This window comes from Plasmodium sp. gorilla clade G2 (genome assembly GCF_900097015.1).
Source record: "Plasmodium sp. gorilla clade G2 genome assembly, chromosome: 14".
Classification (NCBI taxonomy): domain Eukaryota; phylum Apicomplexa; class Aconoidasida; order Haemosporida; family Plasmodiidae; genus Plasmodium; species Plasmodium adleri (nom. inval.).
In genome coordinates, this window is record NC_041706.1 from 2,538,150 (window position 1) to 2,560,461 (window position 22,312).

At 19.8% G+C, this 22,312-nt stretch overlaps 1 protein-coding gene across 1 annotated transcript; it reads left to right on the forward strand.

Annotated features, from left to right (window-relative positions):
* Positions 1-797: 797 nt before the first annotated feature.
* On the forward strand, positions 798-21,532 carry PADL01_1465700 (dynein beta chain, putative; the record flags this gene model as incomplete). Its single annotated transcript, XM_028684961.1, has 6 exons — positions 798-1,397; positions 2,089-2,679; positions 2,783-4,780; positions 4,939-20,569; positions 20,760-21,331; positions 21,452-21,532. The coding sequence occupies 6 exons, from the start codon at positions 798-800 to the stop codon at positions 21,530-21,532; spliced, it is 19,473 nt and encodes a 6,490-aa protein (XP_028540987.1).
* Between the last annotated feature and the right edge of the window lie 780 nt (positions 21,533-22,312).

Here is a 22,312-nt window from a genome sequence, read left to right on the forward strand (position 1 = left end):
AATATTTTTTCTTATTGTATATACATTAAAAAGATAAAGAACTTTTTGTTATATTATAAATGAAGAATATACAAAAACAAGACAAATTTTATACCTATAAGAAATATAAAAAAAAATTTGTAAATAGAGAAACATATATTTAAGAGAAATATTGTTATTGTATACATAAATGTAATTTTTGTTTTATTTTATTTTTCACACTGTTATATATATGAATTATACAACGTGTAATTATTTTTTTAGCCTTTTTTTTTTTTTTTTTTTATATGTGTCTAATATGAAAAAAAAAGGAAGTTCCTATTCTTAGTAATGGTACAAAAATTGGTTGGTTCTTTTTTTTTTTTTTCTTCTTTTAATACATGAAATAATGAAATGCAATTTATATTACTTTTATTTTTATTTTTTTTTTTTTTTCTATTTTATTATGGAAAAATATATGTATAGGATAAATATAATAATAAAAATAGAAAAAGAAAAAATGAAACTTTCTCGTAAGATTTTTACTTTATATGAAATTATTATTTTTACTATATTTTCTCCTCAAATAAAGTATATATAATTTATATTAAATGTGCCGCACGTTATTTTAAGAGAATATATATTTAAATTTTTTATATTTTTGTGATTCCTTTTTATTTTTATTATTTTTTTTTAAAGTAAACATTATATTATTTTTATGTTAGGTCAATATTTATATCTTGAATACTTTTATATCATTTTTTTGTATACATAAATATATATATATTATATATATATATATATTTTTTTTTTATTTTTTTTTTCATTTTTGCAAAAAAATGATTGAAATTGATGAAAAATTTATATGTGCGTGGGTAAAAAATAAAATAAGTTTTTTTAAATATAATGTGAATAATTTATGGAAAGATACTTATAATGATTTATTGTTCAAATGGATATGTAACACAGGTTCTAAAATATTATTTATATATATGAAGGAAGATGTTAATGAAGATGTGAAGTTACAATTTTCATTAGATTTTCCTAGTGATATTATCGATGAAAAAGTTGATGAATATATGATATTTTTAAAAGTTAATAGTAAAAAGATAACATATGAAAATATTGATAATTTAGTTTTATATAATAAAATAAAATATAATATAAAAGAGAATATTCTCAATTTAATGGATAGAGTATTTATACCTACTCTAGACATGAAATACAGTTCACCTATAAATATACAAAATGATTTCAATATTACTACTATAGATTTTATGACTTATATTACTCAACTATTTTCTAATAATAAATTTATTTATTATCCTAAAGTTCCATTACATCAAATTCAAGCTTTTTCAAGGGATACAAATTATATACAACTCCTTGAAAAACTCTTGGATAATTGGATAAACGACATTCAAAGATTATTCAAAAATGTAAAAAATGAAATATATATATATAAATAAATAAATATATATATATATATATATATATATATATAGCACAGTCAATAGTATTCATTATATGTGTATACTATACTATAAAAAATTAAATACATTTTATATTATAAAAATTTTTAGTTCTAATATGTATATTATAGTTCTAACGTAATATAACAATCAACCATATATGTGAATTGATGTGTCCCATAAAAATATAAATATATATATATATATATATATATATATATATATATTTAATAGCATAATATCAAGTATTTGCATAACCATTAATATGGTCTTATAAATACAAAAATGTATTATTTAATTTATATATATATCAAATATGTTTAAGTAGATCAAGTCAAACATTTTTTTATCTATAATAAATGTTTTGTGTTCCATCATATATATATATATATGTAGTTATTTTTTATCATATTAATTTTTTCTATTTTTTTATTATTTTATTATTTTTTTCTTTTTTTTGTTTTGTTTTTTATGTATTTGATATAAAAAAATTAGCAATTAACAATTAGAAATTAACAAATTAGTGATAAGTATAAATTACTATTCCTTTCAGATTAATATTAATTTATTTTATGTCTTTTACTAAACAATAATTTGCATATATATATATATATATATATATATATATATTTTCTTTAATTTCTCATTTTGTCTTTAGATTTATGATGAAGACTTAAAATACTTAACCCTATGTGAATATATTTGTGATGTAGAGAAGAAACACAGTATATTACAAGACCTATTAGAAGAATTAAATTTGGATGTAATAACAGGTATAATACAAATATTAGATAAAAGTAAATGTGCCAATGTAAATAAATATAATGGTTTAATAGAAGTTATGAGAGATAAATGTAATAAGTTGGAAGAAAAGCTAAAAGCATTAAATTTATTGAAAGAACCTTTTAAAAATTTAGATATAAATATATCAGTGGAAAATGTTTACAATATTTTACCAACGATAGTAAATAGATTGAAATTAATTTTTAAGTTTTCAAAATATTATAAACATTCTGAGAAAATAAATGATTTAATAACATTATTATTGAATGAATTTATTAAGAAATTACAAAATTATATTGATTTATCAAAATTGTATACAAAAGAAGTCAAAGAATTATCAGGAACATTAGATGAATGTATAAATTTTGTGACCTATTGGGAATACTTAATAAATATTTCATTCAACATATCTCAGGAGACAAATGAGAAAATAGATAATATAATACAAAACTTCAATTTGTCCAATGTAAGTCAAAAAAGAAAATATATATATGTATATATATATGTAATTATGTTTTTCCTTTATATTTTCCTTTTCCTTTTTATTTTTATTTTTTCTTTACCACTAGATTAACATTTTTAAAGAAAAATGCGTGGACCTAAAAGAAATATGCTATGCTTGCGAACAATTTTTATTCAGCATTAAAGAAGAACATATAAAATGTTTTAGCTATGAATATTATAATATAATTAAGAAAGGATTTAATGATATTGAAAGTACGTTTTACAACGAGCTAAATCGAATTCGTAATTTAAATTATAACATATTAAGTATACGAAATAATGAATGGTGTAATGATTTTTTAAAAACTAAAGAATTAATAAAAGTTCTTGAAAGTATTTTTATAAACTTGATAAAAATATCCTTTGAAAATTGTAATAATATTGAGAACACTATATTTCTTTTTGATACCTTTTATAAGGTTTCTGTTACTGATAATGTAAAATCATTTATGAAAAAGAAAGTAAATGATATATGGTATGATTTTATAGAATATGTTGAATCTTATTCTAAATATTTTAATAATTTTCTTGATAATCCAACTTTGCATTTCTCTTATCATATAAGATATGAATATCATTCTTCTTGTATTATGGTTGCAAAAAATATTAGTATAAAATTATATCGTGTATTTGATAAATTAAATAAATTATTTTATTTGCCTCGTTGTAAACCACAAGAAATAGCTTATGAAAAATATTATGATGTTCAAAATTCTCTTAATATATATATAAAGCAAATAAATAATATATGGATAAATGAAGTGAAAACTATAGCTTCTAAAAAAAATAATTCTCTTGTTAATACATTATTAGATAATTCTATTTTGGTAAAAATAAAAGATAAATATATTGAAAGTACATATAATATAGAAATACAGAAAGTCCTTTCTGAAGTGAATTTTTGGTTAAAGATAAAAGACGAGAAAATTTTTTTACCCAATATTATTAATGAAATATCTTTTCATGAAGAAAGATTAAAAGTTAGTAAAGAATATGTAAATAGACTTGTCAGAAATTATAATAATATTTGTATTATGTTAAATAATGATCAATATAAAATATTTGAATATATTTTGAGAAATATTTTTAATAATATAGAAAATACATTATTTAAATATAATTGGAATAAAGATAATATAAAATTAAATATAATTTTTAATTTTCTTAATGAATGTTTACATATAAAAAAAATAATTTCTGATTTTAAAAAAAATGATGATCAAATTAAAGATATACTTAACGAAATGGAAAAAATATCTATAATTGTTATAGATGATAAAAGAACATATACCTTAGAAGAATTTGAAGAAGAACAAAATATAAATATTGAAGGTATCCGAAGTATTTTAAGAGATAAACATACAAGAATTATTAAAATATTAAAAGACATATTAGTATATGTAGAAAACATATCCAAAAAAGGTTTAAATGCATTTAAAAGTTATATTATTAATATTGAAAAAATATTCCAAGAAAAATATTTTATTTCAGTTAAAGTATCTTTATATAACTATTATAAATTATTAACTGATAAAATTAGTAATGATGAAGTGAAAAATTATCCTCTATTTAAAATATATGTAAAATTAAATAAAAATAAAGATCTTCTATATGATTTCTCACATCAATCAGCTAAAAATTTAACGGATGAAATTTATAAAAAAGCATCTGATATATTTTTTAATTTCCCTAAATTTAGTTTTGTTATATTCAAAAATAGACAAAAACAAGTGAAGAAAAAATTAGCATTTGTATTTAACACCAATAATTCAAATGATAAAGAAGCGTTAAATGATTCACATGATAATCAATTAAAAAAAAATGATAATAATAATCAATGTACAAAATTGCTTAATCAAATAAACAGCATATATATCAATTTTATGGAAAAATTAAAAGAAAAAATAAAGTGGTTAAAACATTACAATTTGAAGCTTTTAAGTTTAAGCGAAAATGAATTGTTGAAAAATTTACATTCATCTGAGGATCCTATGAAATATGTCTATAACCAAATTAATGTTTTTAAAAATTTGGAGGAAAACATTAAGCAAGACATCGACAAGGTATAATATATATATATTAATATGTATTTATATATATATTTATATATTTTTTTTTGGGCCTATTATACAAATTAATGCATGTGGAGAATATAACAATTCAAATAACAAAACATACATATACATATAATATATATATATATTATATTTCGTTGCTGTAGGAAATAATTTTATTCATTGAAATAAATTTGAGTACACTGAAAGAAGAACTTCTAGCCGATTTCAGCAAATATAAAAAACTATTCCTTGATTACATTAGTGATAAATGTAAAAACAAGTTGGAGGACATATATAATTTCTTCAAAGAGAATAGCACTAATTTGCTAAAAGCTCCAACAGATATTATAGAATTAAAAGAACATAACAATTTGTTAGATTATTGTAATAGTAATTATTTAAGATATAAAAAAGAACTGGAAAAATTAGAAGAAGATTATGTAAAATTAATCGAACTTAAAGGAGTATTAAATGAAGATGAGATAATGAAATTAAAAACTTCTTCAATTATATCAAATAAGTTCATATCATTAATGGATGAAAGTAAAAGTATGTATTTAGATACAAAAGAAAAGATGAAAAATGAAATAAAAAATTCTTATAACGAATTTAATAAAATTTGGCAAAAGAAAAAAGCTATATTTTATAAAGAAATACCAATATATATTAATAATAATCCAAATAATGTATTAGAAAAAATCATATATTATGAAGAGGAATTAATAAATATTAAAAATCTTCAAAGTGGATTAAAGAATAAAATTAATCTATTTAATATTGATGATGTATGTGATGAACAAATATGTGAAATGGAAATAGATTTGAAACATTTAAAATATATATGGTTAATGATAAAATATTGGTATAGTACATATGATTTTATTAAAAATGTTAATATTTTTTATTTGTATGATATATTGAACGAATTAATTATCATGATTAATGAATATAAAAAATATCATCTATATGAAATATTATCATTTCTAGAAGAAAATAAGTTAATCAATTGTCTGAGCGAATCAAATTATGAGATAGAAGGGAATATAAATTATGATAAAAAAGAATATTATGATGTTAGAAATAATACGGTTAATGGAATTGAAAATAAAGATAATGACAAAATTGACAATTGTGTTAAAGAAGTATATGATACCGAAATAGTAGACAAAAATTTAAATATTAAAACATTCTTAAATCAATTAAAAATCCATTTTTTAGATATATTTGAAAATTTTTTAATAACAATTAAAATGAGAAATAATTGGGATATATATAAAGAATTGAAAAATAATGTTGGAAAATTAAAATTTTCTTTAATTCTAGTCGAAATATTAACAAATGAATGTATAAAATATAGACACTTTAAAGAAATTCAATTAAAAACAAATATTGAATGGAATCTTAAAAATATAACATTAAATGATATTATAGAACATAAATTATATAAAGAAATAAAATTTATTACACTTTTGTATAATAATGCAGAAAAGGAATTAATTATAGAGAACAACCTTAAAAAAATTATTAATAAATATGAAAATATGAGAATTAAAGTAAAACATTATAAGTGGTCTATTTTAATTGATGATACAGAAAATATATTTAATAATATTAATGAAGATTTGTTCTTATTGAATAATATAAAAATTTATAATTTTGATATCAACTTTTTAAAAAAAACAGAAAAGTGGGAAAATATATTAGGTAATCTATATGACAACTTAGAAATTATTTGTTTTATACAAAATAAAAATGAATATTTAAAATCGATATTATCATCATCTAATGAAATGAAACCACATTTAAATAATGTATATGAACAATATAATATATGTAATCAGATATTTATGAGGATTGTTAAAAGTTTTGAAAATTCATATATACTAGAAAAAATTAATAATAATAATTATGTAAGAGATTTCTTGCATATTCAAAAACAACTGAATTATATAGAAAAATCATTAGATACATATTTAGATCAAAAGAAACGATCTTTTCCTCGTTTCTATTTCTTATCTAATAAAGAAATTTTAGAAATTTTAGGAATGTACAAAAATCCTTTTTTGCTAAAAAATAAAATACAAAACATGTTTTCTGCAGTATGTTCTATAGAATTTGTACTATCTGAAAAAAGAACTACACCTTTTCAAAAAAATAATTCCATAGTAACAAATATGATGAATGAACATAATAAGGGTAGTATAAGTCTGGCAACTCGAAAAAATTACCAAAAAAATTTACCCCCCCATAATAATAATAATAATAATAATAATAATAATAATAATAATTGTAATGTTTATAGTAATATTTATAATAATAATAATACTTATTATAGTGAGAATAAAGATAGGAATAATTACAATGATAAGAAAAATTATATGACAAATATATCTCAAAATAACATGAATATGGATTATGTTAATTATTCATCCCATTTTGATATATACATTTTGTCACAACATAAAGAACGTATAAAATTACATAAAAAAATGTTATTAAATTATGAATCATCTACAATTATATTAAAAAAAATAGAAGAGAACATTTATGAAACTTTAAAAGAAGAATTAGTAAATGTGCAGTTAGAACTAAAAGAAAAAAATTTGAAAAATTGGATATTGAATAACCCACAACAACTCGTTTTAGCTAGTAAATGTATAAATTTTACAAATGATTATGAATATTTTTTAATTCAAATAAATAAAGGATCTCATATATTTGTTAATCAAATGAAGAAGGAAAATCATAAAGAATTATTATTTTTAACAGAATTAATAAAAACTATAAAAGATAAAAAGAATTATATAAAAATTAGTGCTTTGATTATATTAGAAAGTTATTATAAAGATGTTGCTGAAAAATTAATAAAAAATAAAATCGAATGTAATGACAACTTTTTATGGATGTGTCAAATAAAGTATATACTAACTGAAGACGAAATTAAAGAGAATTCTAATTTTGTACAAATTATGTCTTTTAATGAAGATAAAATAGACAAAAATGATAAATCAATTGAAAGTACTACAAAAGAATCATTATATAGAAAAGGTGGAAGTAAAAATGAAATCGATAATGATGTAACAAATATGAGAACCACAAATCAATTTAGTAATATTCATACTAATTTAAATGAGAAAAAAAATATTGCTAATAATTTTATTAAGAATAAAAAGAAAAATATATTAAATAATGATATAAATGGAAGAATGCAAAACGAGAATATAAAAAAAAACAAACAAGATAATATGGTTAAGGAAGAAGTAGATGATAATAATTATAGCATACATGAAAAGAATAAAAAAAAATGTGTTGAGGTAAAAATACAATTAAATAATAAAATACCAAATAAAAGTGAGATTCCTTCTAATAAAGAAATACATAATATTAAAAATAATAGTTATGTTGATTGTTCTAATGTTGATGAGAAAGATGACAAATTATTCAATGACGAGAAAGCAAAAAAAATGCCAAATGATTTTTCTGGTAAAGACAATAATATTGAAAGGGATCAATCTGATTATCCTTTAACAGAAGGAAAAAATGATGAAAATAAACAAAATAATTTATATAATATGGATGAAAATTTAAATGAAGATATAAACATTAATAATAATGAATATGATAATATAAATTGTATAAAAAATATAAATAACGTTTATAAAGAAAAGGAAGAAAATAATAACATTATTCCCAAAACAGAGATAATGATTAATAAAGAAAAAATGGTAACAAATAATATATTATTAAAAAAATCAAAAAAGAAGAAAACAAAAAATACAATTACAACTAATTTAAATGATAAGAACATAGATAATTTAATTTCTAAAGATACTAACAAAGCAGAATATTCTAATGATCCTGATATGCTTAATAAAAATAATAAACAACTGAAATATTTAAAGACAATTAATTTAATGCTGAACAAATCTATGACATTATACTTAAATTATTTTAATAATAAGAGAAAATATTCATATGAGTATCAAGGAAATACAACAAGATTAGTTATTACGCCATTAACTGAAAAATGTTTTTATTCATGTTTAATATCTTTAGATAATTTTTATGTGAATGCTATACAAGGAGATACAGGAGTCGGAAAAAGTGAGACAATAAAAGATTTTTCAAAATTATTTGGTAGTAACATTATATCAATTAATTGTAATAATAATAATACGGCAAAGTATATAGGAAATATATTATCTGGGATATTACAATCTGGATTTTGGTGTTGTTTCGATGAATTTAGTAGAATAGATGAAGGGGTCATTGTTATAATTGTAGAACAGTTTAGATGTATAAAACATATTTTACAAAGTTTAGAATTTAATAAATCAAGTCGACAACAAGGATATCTTAATTATGAATATATATCGTCTTATCAGAAGGGATGCAACTGGAAAGTAAGTACAGATGTTGATGGTGATAATGTTGAGAGTAATAGTTCGTGTGAAACGTTCTGCAACGAATACGATCCTGATAATAATAATGAAAATAATAATAATGAAAATAATGATGATGAAAATAATGATTTGCTTTTCTTTTTAGATAGTTATGGAAATAAAAAAATAAGGAATACGAAAAAAATTTATACAAACCAATTCAATAAAATGACAAATGAAAATTATGTTGATGATTTTCATATTATGAATAAACATAATGATGTAATCAAATCAAAAGAATATTCTTCAAAATCAAGTAATAATATGAATGCATTCGATCATTTTTCAAATAATAACAAAAAAAATAATAACATTTTGGTAAAAAATAATACAATTAATAATTATAATAATAATAATAAGTTAGATAGTAATAATAATGCTTATTTTGAAGGTCAATATATAAATGTAAAAAATAGTTGCTCCATATTTTTAACCCTTTGTAAAAATAACAATAAAGGTGTATATTCGTTGGAAAATTATAATAATGTTATTCAAGTGTTTTGTTTTAAACCTCCAAATTTTTATTTAATTTGTCAATTTTCTTTAACTTCTATTGGTTTTAAGAATTCAAAAAAATTATCTAAAAAAATTAATACATGTTATAGTTTGTTATATGAATTTCTTTCAAAAGACAAACAATATATAATTGATTTAAGAGAAATAAAGAAATTTTTAAACTTGGTCTCAGAAGATTTTATAAAAAATAATAAAACCAAATGCGAAGAAGAAATAATATATGATGCTTTGATTGAAGTTAATGAATCGAAATTATTAAAAGATGATTTATATATATTTAATAATTTTTTAAAAGAACTTTTTCCATTTATAAAAATTAAAAATGAAAAAAATAAATACAATGATTCTTCAATTAAAATTATAGAAGAAATAATGAAAAATATGGGATATACAAGAAATGAATTTTATATAAATAAAATATTGAATCTTTATAAAATAAAAAAAACAAATAAAGCAATAATTCTTGTAGGGAAGTCATGTAGTGGAAAAACTAGTATTATAAATATATTTAAACATTATTGTGAAATAATTAAAAATAATAATATGAAAGATAAAAATGATTTAGGACAAATAATATATGATATCGATTTGGAATATAAAAATAAATCTAATTTATCTAATGAATATGATTATGATAATGATAATGAAAATAACAAATTATATATAAATAATGATGAAACTATATATTCTAATCAAATAAATATATCAGACTTTTCACAATCAACAACAACACCAAATAATAATATTAATATTAATATTAATAATAAAGATACATATGAAAGTTATAATTTATTGTGTCCATATAATTTATTTTATAATAAATTTAAAAATCAAGGTAATACTAACAATATTACAAATAATATGAACACAAAGAAATCGAGTAAATTAAGTAGTACCTATTCTATGCAAAATAAAAATTCTGATGGTACATTACTTGATATGTCTTATAAATATAAAAAAAGCACAGAAATGAATGATTCGACAATTGATATTACAGTATTTAATCCTATGTCTACTGATGTTGAGAAATTATATGGATTCTATAATTTCGAAAAAGAATTATATGAAGATGGCATATTAGCCTTAATATTAAAAAAAATGTTTGAAAACATCAATGAAAATGAAAAATGGTTAATTTTAGACGGTCCTTTAGATATTATGACTACAGAACCGTTGCATTCATTATTAGATGAAAATAATATTTTGACATTAATTAATGGAAACCGAATAAAATTTTCTCCGAATGTGTTTATATTTTTTGAAGTTGAAAATTTAAAAAATTGTACACCATCATTTATTAGTAGATCTAGAATTGTTTATGTGAATGAAGATGAATTTAATTATGAATGGTTAATTGATAGTTATTTAAAAAGTAATAAATCTAACATTGAGGAAAAAAATTTAATACAAGGATTATTTAATAAATATATAAAAAAAGTAATGAATGCTAAAAAGAATAAGTATAATTTAATAATAGATATCAGTGATGCTAATATTATAATATCCATATGTCAATTATATGATATGTTATGTAATTTATATGATAAAAATTTCCCAAAAAATTTAAATCCATCATTATGTTTAGAAAAATTATTTCTTCAATCTATCATATATATTTTTTCTAATATTCTATGTCCTAAGAGTAAAGAATTATTTGATAAATTAATCAAAAGTATTGATAACACCTTCCCATATTTACATACCGTTTTTGATTATATAATAAGTAAGAATAATTTTAATTGGGTATTATGGGATGAATTAATTACAACAAATCATAATTTTCTACCAAATATTAAAGAAAAGTTTTTCTTTTCTTATGATAATTATAATATTGGTAAAAATGATAGTAATAGTTTTAAATATATGAATGTTAATCAATTAGGAGAAACAGTAAATCAAGAAACCGATTTTAATAAATTTTTTCTTAGTAGTAATTTACATTTCAGTAAAAATTTTAATAAATATACAATTAATTATAACAATTTATTTAGTGATAATAATAATGTTAATAATAATGAAAATACTTTAAATATTTATCAGACATATCATCAAAGTTTTATGTCTTCTAATATGAATAATATGAATGATATGAATATGTTAGACAATTATCATATGTTTAGTAATTATTCAGAAGACAATATACATTCTAATAATAATTATCATTTTGATTCTTCCATGTTTAATAATAATAGTAAAAATTTATCTAATCCATATTTTTCTGGTAACACCTTTTCACATAACGAATTTTCAGACAATACATTTTCTTATAGATATATTATGAATAAAACAAAAAACAAATATGGGAATATACATCATAATGATAATTATATGAAAAGTAGTGATAATTATGTAAATTATGATGATAATATAAAATATATTGATAACAATAATAATAAAAATAATAATAATATTGATAACAATAATGATCACAATAATGATAATAATAATAATAATAATAATAATAATAATATTCATGATGATCATTTTAATATTGTCAATGATAATTATATAGAAAGTTATAATAACCTTTCTATGAAAGATAATATATATAGTAAAAAGGATGAATATAACGAAAATTATATTGAAAAATCCAAAGAAAAATATTTCCATCAAAAATTTAAGGACAATATTTTTATTGAAAATGTAGAATCATTACGTAAAAAAAATATGATTAGCATTCTGATGTATAATAAAAAAAATATCTTACTAATAGGAAATAAATATAGTGGGAAAACGTTTTTTATGAAATATAATATATTACCATATATTAAGGAAGATATATCAAGTTATTATACCTTTATTTCAAAATTATATAATTCTAGTAAACTAGAGAAAATAATAGAAATGAATGTAGAAAAAAAATGCAGAAATGTTTATAAACCAATTGGGAATAAAAAATGTTTATATGTTATTTTAGATGATTTAAATAATATTCAAAAAAGTAATAATTCCTACATTGAAGATTATAATAATAATATGATACAGAATAATTTATTATTTAATTTCAATATCAACAATCAGAATGATATATCTACAAACATATTTGATAATAATAATTATAAAAATAATAAAATGAGATACCTCAATAATTGTAGTGTTCTAGAATTTATCAACCAATTTATAGATTATAATATATATTATAATAAAGATAGTGACTCAGTAAAGAATGTAGAGAATTTGGTTTTCTTTTTAATATATGGAAATAATAAAAAATATACATCTACCTTTAATAGAAAGATAATAAATAGGATGTATATAATACATTTAAACGAAATGGATGAAACCAATATAAAGAATACTTTCCATGCTTTCTTAAGACATAAATTTACTAACTTTCATGAGGTTATTAAGAATTTATCAGAACCTTTGTCTGCATCAACTGTTAGATTCGTTTTTGAATCGGCAAAAAATTTTAAACCAAATTTAAATTGTTATCATTATTTCTTTCATTTAAAACATATTTTTAAAATAATAAAAGGAATATTTTTATCAGAAGCTCCTATTTATGAAGAAAAAGAAAGTGTGTTACGCTTGTGGGTAAATGAATGTTGTCGATCTTTAGGAGATCAATTAATTTTACAAACGGAAAGAAAAAGATTCAAAACTATTTTAAAAAATATTTTACGTAAAAAGTTTTATATTATGTACAATTATTTATTTCCTAAAAGGAAAACATTTTATTTTTGTTCCTATAATTTTCATGACACTAAGAATGAAAAACCATATTTTTTCTATCAACCCATATCCAATGAAAATATATTAATAGAATTTTTCAAGAACGTTATATCTTCTATTAACACATTTGTTGTTTGTAATTACGATCAGAAAAAAAAGGAATATTTTAGAAACGAAAATGTAGATGCAAATATAAATATGAATAATGAGAAAAAAGAAAGAAATCTTCATTTAAATGAAAAAGAGGAAATGATAAAAGATAATGAAAATAATAGTACATACAAAATTTTTAACACGTTAGTAGATTCGAAAGCTATAAAAATAAATCAAGAAGACGAAATTATCTATACTAATATAAATCGTGCAGATAATATAAAAGAAATGATGAATGTATCTTTAGAAAAAGGTCAAATTAAAATATCTAAAGAAATAGAAAAGTTAGTAAACAAGAATGATAATGATTTTAATAATATGAATAACCCAATAAATTTTATTTTATTTAAAGATGTCATGTTAAATATATGTAAATTTTCTAGAATTTTTCTTTTCGAAAATGAGCATTTTATATCTATTGGAGATAGTAGTCAAGGAAAGTTTACCTGTTGTTTAATAGCATGTTATATATATCAAATAAAAATTGATATTATTAAAAATTTTTATTATAACAAAATGAATATGGATAATATGGATAGTACAAATAATATGGATAATACGAATAATATGGATAATACGAATATTATGGATAATACGAATAATATGGATAATACGAATAATATGAATAATATTAATAAGATAGAAGATAAATATAATAATAATAATAATGCACATTTTAATATTAAGAAGGAAGACATGAATTTTGTGATTGAAACCAATAATGATAAAAAGGATAAAGAAATTATATATAAAGCTGTCGACGAGGAAGAACATAAAGAAATAATGGAAATAAAAGGTATATATAAACAAGATGAAGATAATAAAGATGAGACAAATGATATACAAAATGATAAAAATCATAGGAATAATCTTGAGACATTTTCTAACAGGTCAGAGAATGAAAATTTTTTAAAAGAGGATAAGAACATTAACCATATTGATTACATACAAAATGGTAACATGAAATGTAACAAAGGAATTAATGATAAAGAGGAACAGACGAATAAATTAAATACCAATTTGTTAAATAATAAGAATCTTTCTGTTATAGAAAAATTAAAATGTAATTATTTTATAAAAAAATTCAAAGAAGCAATATTTAATTGTTATAAGAATGAGAAACGATGTGTATTGTATTATTTAGATGATAAAATGAATTATGACATTTTAGAATTTCTACATATATTATATAATAATGATAATTTAATAAATATATTTAATAGTGAAGAAATAGCTTTTTTAAAAAATATACTTTTGCAAAAAGACATAAATCTTAAAGGCTTTGATACATTAGATGAAATAATTGAAGAATTAATTAGACGAAATTATCATTATATATTATTTACATCATTAAAGAGTAAAATGTTTAAAAAACTAGCCTATGAATATAATTCTATATTAAAAAATTCTACTGTTAATTATTTTTTTCCTTGGAAAAATAGTTCATATAATATAATAGCACATGAAACACTGAAAATGAATAATCTGAATATTAACATTTTTAGTAATTTACATAATGCTGCTTTAAAAATGTTTCAAACGATATTTATTAATGTAGATGAAACATTAGATCATCATGAAATGAGACAAGGAAATCATTTCTTTTTAAATGAATTTATTAGTCATATGGATAATAATAATTATCATTATAAAAATGTAAATGAAAAAGAAACAGGTAATACGAAACCAGGAAATGAAAGTAAAATATTCGGTACCAATGTAAGTTTAACCACATCTAAAAATGTAATGGGACAAGAAGACAAGCAAATTGCTCAAATAAATAATAGTTTACAGATGAATACAAAAGAAAGCTATAAAATGAGTTCTGATATTAATCGAAGTACTGTACAAAATAAAGGATCAGGTAATAATGATGAAGTTGATGAAAATAACCCTACAAATGATGACAGGAATGAAGATGATGAAGGAGAAAACAATATTAAGTATATAAAAAACTCTAAAATAGTTGAAGATAAATTGAATATACAAAAATATATTAATTTTAAACATTTTTATAATTTCCTTATATTTTTTGAACATTTATATAAAAAGAAATCAGAAGAAACCAATAAACAAGAGAAAAAAATTAGTATAGCTTTAAATAAATTAGCTGATGCAAGAAATGAAATACAAAATATGCAAATCCAGTTAAGTCTTCAGAAAGAAAATATATCAAAGAAGCAAATAGAATGTGCTAGACTATTAAAAGAAATTGAAGAAAAGAAAAAAGAATCTAATGAAAAGAAAAAGAAAATACAAGAAGATAGTATTAGAATAGCTAGTGTAGAAGCTGAAACACAAAAATTAGCAGAAGATGCAAGAAAAGATTTACAAAATGCAATACCTGAATTAGAGGTAGCTACACAATCATTAGAACAATTAGATAAAAAAAGTATTTCAGAGGTTAAAGCATATACAAAACCTCCTGATGTAGTTATGCAAACCTTATCTATTGTTATGATAATATTAAATAAGACACCAAGTTGGGAACAAGCTAAAATTGAATTAGGAGATGCTAACTTTTTATATAAATTAAAAACATTTGATAAGGATACTATATCAGATAAAACCTTGAAAAAAATTGAAAAATTTACGAAAAATCCGATATATTCTCCTAAAGCTGTAAAAAAGGTTTCTTCGGCTACTGGTACTTTATGTATGTGGGTTCATGCATTAAAAATGTATGCAGAAGTTTATAGGGAAGTAGCACCAAAAAGGTTAAGATTAAAATTAGCTGAAGAATTATTAAGTAAAAATAGGAAAGAACTTGAATTAGCCATGGATCAACTTCATGAAATAGAAAAAACATTATTACATTTACAAGAACAACATAATGAAAGTACTAAAAAAAGTGATGAACTAAGTAAGTCATATGAAGAATCTTGTTTAAAAATTGAAAATGTAGAAAAGTTTTTTGTTAATCTTATAGATGAAAAGAATCGTTGGGAAAAATATGTAAATAATAATGAACGTATAAAAAAATGTATTTATGGAGAATCTATTTTATCCTCTTTCTTTTTAGTTTATACTGGCTTATTAAATTATGAAGATAGGAAATATTTAATATATGATACATGTACAAAATTATTAATAAAAAATCACATATCAGTTAATACAAATTTTAATGTAGTTGATTATTTTATAGACCCAATACAATCATTAGAATTTAATACTAATTTTATATCTAATGATAATTATATGAAGGAGAATTGTATTCTCATATATAATAATTTTATTGCTACATTGATAATAGATCCACATTATCAGGCAGTCAATTGGATAAGGAAAAGTTATAAAAATATTGAAAATAGCATATTAGTAATATCTGATGTTCATGCATCCGATATATTTTTTAAAATTATTTATTGTATGGATAAAGGTCTTAGTTTATTAATAAATCATATTAACGAAGATTTGGAAGACATATTACTTTTAACTATTAAAAAATATAACAAATTTCTTTTTGACAAAGAAAATAGGTTACCAGTAGCAGATTCAAAGGATGATTCTATAAGATCAAATAATGAATTAATAAATGAATATATCAAAAAGAAGAACATTTTGTATTCGCAACATGGTGATAATATTATATCTTATGAAGAGAAAAAGTATTTTATAAAACTACAATTATTAAATGATATACAAATACATGAAAATTTTAAATTATTTCTAGTGTCTAATAAAAATTGCTTTCATCTGGATCCAGTATTTTATACATTGACTACTGTTATTGTATTTAACTTAAATAAGGAGGCACTAGACAACATTATGTTAAATGTTATTATAAAGAATGAGGAAAAGAATTTGGAAGAAGAAAATAAAGAATCCGTTCTTCGTTTAGTTCGTATTAAAAAAGAAATAATGAATTTAGAAAATAATATATTAGAAAATGTAACTAAGAGTCAAAAAAAAATTACAGAAGATGATGAATTAATTAATATTCTTTTAAAATCTAAAGCAGATATAGATGAAAAGAATAGATGCTTAGAAGAGATTAACGACACACTTAATAGAACTAATATGAATAGAAACATTTTTAAAGCTTTAGCTAAAAAGATTTCTATATTATTTACAGTATTAAGTGATTTAAAATATATTAATAGTTATTACCAATTTTGTTTGGAACATTTTATTAATTTTTTCACATATAGCATAACTATATATAAGTCAAATAATAAAACATTATCATCATCCTCTTCAGAGAGACAAGAAAATTTATTTAACTATTTTTTTTACGAATTTATAAAATATACTAAGATTTCTTTATCAAGCAAGCATCATTTATTTTTCACATTTTATTCGCTATGCAAAATTATGGTTTTTGAAGATAAAATATCTAAGGAGGACTATAATTTTTTTATGTTTGGAAAGCACACAGATACTGAAAAAATGAAGGAAATGAAAAGGAGGATAAAAATGGAAGAAGAAATAAAAAAGGAAACAAGCATGGAACTATCCGATGATAAGGAAGGAAAAAAGAAATATCCCAATAAAAAGAAGATCAAAAAATTAAAAACAAGAATAAAATCGAATGCTGATAAAAATAGTGAAAATAAAGACATATCTAAGGTTTCAAGTTCTGCTAAAAGTGTTATTAATAAGGAAAGTGCCAATCGAAAGTTCAATGGGGAGGAGGTAAAAGGAGAAAAGAAAGATGAAGAAGAAGAAGATGAAGAAGTAGAAGATGAAGAAGAAGATGATGAAGGAGAAGATGATGAAGAAGAAGAAGAGGATGAAGAAGAGGAAGATGAAGAAGAAGAAGAAGGAGAAGAAGATGAAGATGAGGAAAATGAAGAAAATGATGACTATAGAGAAGATGAAAATGAGGAAGATTACCGTTTTGATGTAAATAATGATGATATGCATAGTAGTAGCAAAAATAGTAATAATAATAATAATAATATCAAAAATGATGATGGTCAACTACAAAATATTACGTTAGAAAATAATGAAAAAAATAATGAATCTAATAATAATAAAACCAATGCAGACATAAAGTCAGACAAGATGAAATCCAATTTGGATATCCAAAAAAACAAAAAAAAAAATAAAAAAAGGAAAAATAAAAAAAATAAAATTAATTTAAAAAAACAAAACAGAAGCTATGAAATTAAAGAAAATACTTACGCAGATTATTCCGAATTTGATAATATGAATGATAATGACATAGAACATGAAGATAAAACTATGGATGTTATAAATCCGGGTAATGATTGGATAAGTGATATAAAATGGAAACAATTATTAGATATAGAAAAATTAAAAAATTTCGAAGGATTTATAAATTCATTCATTAAATCTATTAGAGAATGGAGAAGATGGTATACTTATTTACAAGTGGAAAATCTTGTATTTCCAGATGAATGGGAATATAATTTAAATAGTTTTCAAAAATTGATTATAATAAAAATATTAAGACCAGATAGATTAAACAAAGCAATAGAAAATTTTATTTTTTCTAATATGTCATATAATGATATAGATGTAGAATACATGAATTTTGAATATATATTACGTCCTTGTAAAAAAAATATAGAACCATTAGTTATTATATACAAACCTAATTATGATCCATTTGAATATATTTATAAATACGCTTTGGATAATAATCAAAAGTTAAAAAATATTACTCTAACGAATTATAATATAAATTATATATATAATTATTTAAGAGAGGCAATGAAAGAAGGACATGTTTTATATATAACAAATTTACACAATTCTAATGAAAATTTATTAAAATTGACAAAGTTAATTGAAGACATATTAAATAGTAATACAAAATATATACTTAATAGTTCTGATGATATTAATGTGGAGGACAAATATGATATAAACTCTATGAATATATCAAGAGTAGAAGAACATAAACATAAAGAAAAAGTACATGTAAATTTATATGAGGAAGAAAATGTGTTGGATAAAAATGTTGATGATGATAATAATAACAATGATATAGATAATGAAAATGGTAGAGAATATAATGAATTATTTAGTACCTTACATAATAATAAAAAAATATATGATAGCATAAAAGATGAAAAATATAATACTATGATGATTAAAAACTTTTTGAAAAAGAGAAATAAATTGATTAGTGTTCATCCAAAATTTCGTTTATTCTTGTCAACATTACCTGGTAAAGAAATACCTATATCTTTATTACAAAAAAGTATTATTGTTATTTTGGAAGAACCACATAATATAAAAAAGAGTATATCTATATTATTTAAAGAACATTGGGCATTAGAAGAAAACAAGAATGTTCAATCAAATAAATATAGAAAATTACTTTTAAGTTTATTTTGGTTTCATTCTATTTTAAATAATAGAAAAAAATTTGATAATTTAGGATGGAATAATGAAGAATATTTTTTCAGTAATAAAGATGTCATCCTAAGTAAATATATAACTAAAATATTTTTTAATAAGAGTGTAAAAGAAATACATTGGCCATATTATTATTTCTATATTTGTGATATTATATATGGTTCAAAAATGGATGATTATTTTGATAAGCAATTATTAAATATATATGCCAAAGTATTTTTTAATAATAATATATTTAAAGGAAAATATATATTCTCTAGTTCAACAAATTATTGTTTACCAATAGATGTAAATAATGAAAAGTTATTAAATAATTATTTAAAAGAAATTCCTTATAATGATAATGTAGAATTATTTGGACAGAAACCATATGCAGAAATGTCATATAATACAGGTGCATCAGAAGAAATTATATCATTACTTTTTTCTGTTAACTCCTTGAGTTTGAATCAGTATCATTTCCATAACAAAAATAATATAAATATAAATGAAAAACTTGTATACTATTTTACAAAAAAGTTACTACTTAATATGCCTCGTGAAATATACGTGGATGAATTAATGAAAAAACAATATAATCCTGAACAATATATATATGCAAATCTATTATTTAAGGAAGTGAATAAACATAATATTATTTTGAAAAAAATAAGAACTTCTCTTAATAAAGTACAATATGGTAATTATTACATAAATATAACAAAATAATTAAATGTATTAAAATGATAGAATAGAATTGGTCACACTTTATTAAAAATTGAAAATTTGCATGCACATAAATATATATATATATATATATATATATATATATATGTACATATCTTATATATATATATATATATATATATATATATTTATTTTTTTTGCAGCTCTAAAAGGAGAAATTACAATAAATAAAAAAATATACGACATGTTAAAATGCCTAAGTGTGGGTGTGGTACCTCAAACGTGGAAAAAACTTTACGCCTCAAAGAAAAAAATCCTTTATTTTTTCGAAGATTTAAAAGAAAGAATTAATCAATTAAATCAATGGAGTATAAATGGACATTTACAAATTTATTGGTTAGGAGGTTTTTGTAACCCTAAAAGTATTTTAAAATATATTTTGCATGAATATTCTAAAAAAAATGACGTAAGTCATGAATTAATTACCTTTGAATTTAGTTCCATAAATAAATCTGATGAAAATAAATTAAAAGTTAAAAATATGGATGAAGGCATATATATAAAAAATATAATTTTACAAGGTGCTAAATGGGATTTAATTAATCAATCTTTAATAGAAACAGATAACAATAATTTATATTTTATTATACCATTAGTTTATCTGAAAGTTGTTTTAATAAAAAATAGTAAAAATGAAAATGATATTTATTATTGCCCTCTATATATATGTGAAGAAAAGAACGTTATGGACATTAGAGATAATTATTTATTTCTGGTATTTTTTCAATAATACATCTTTTTATAAGATCATACTATAAAAGCATACATGAAAATAAATAAATTAAATAAATATATAAAAAAAAATTCATATATATCTATATATTCAATTTTATAGGTTGGATTAAATGCCGGTTCAATAAATCCATCCGAATGGGGGAAAATGGGTGTTAGATTATTTTTAACTAATGAGTGTTAATATTACAAAATGAAAGATATAATACAGAAAAATAAAAAATTATTTTATATGTTCAAATAATTAAGGTTAGAATGTTTTTCTAAACATATATAAATAAATAAATATATATATATATACATAATATATATATTATATAAATCTTATACATAATCTAATTACAAATTCTACAATAATAACTATTAGAACAATTTAGTTATAAAAATTATACATATTTTTTTTTTATATACTAAATAAATTTATACAAATATAATTGTTTCCTTTTTTAATTTTTTGCTTATTTTTATTTAAAATTATATTTCAAAACATTTTTATAATTAAAATTAAATTATTTTTATTTAGAAATATATTTATTCTAATATATATTTATTTATTTTAATTTTATAAATTAAAAAACTTTTCCCTTATTTTCTTTTCTTAGAGTGATTAAGGGGATAATATAAAAGTATGCTTCTTTTATTATAGGCCTTTAATTTTTTCATTTATTTTATTCATATTTTTTTCAAATTCTTTTAGGCTTTTTATATTTTAAAATAAAATAAAAAGAAATAATTAAAATAATATTTTTATTTCACCTTATAAATAAATAAATTTAAAAAAAATAATTTTTCTTGGTTAATTTTTTGTTAAAGGTGAATTATTATAAAAATTGAATAATATATAATAATAAAAAAAGTGGCTTGTTACGATATATATTATAATATGTAAATACATAAAAAAATTATATGAATATAATATATACCTATATAATATAATGATAATTTTATTCATACATTATTATAT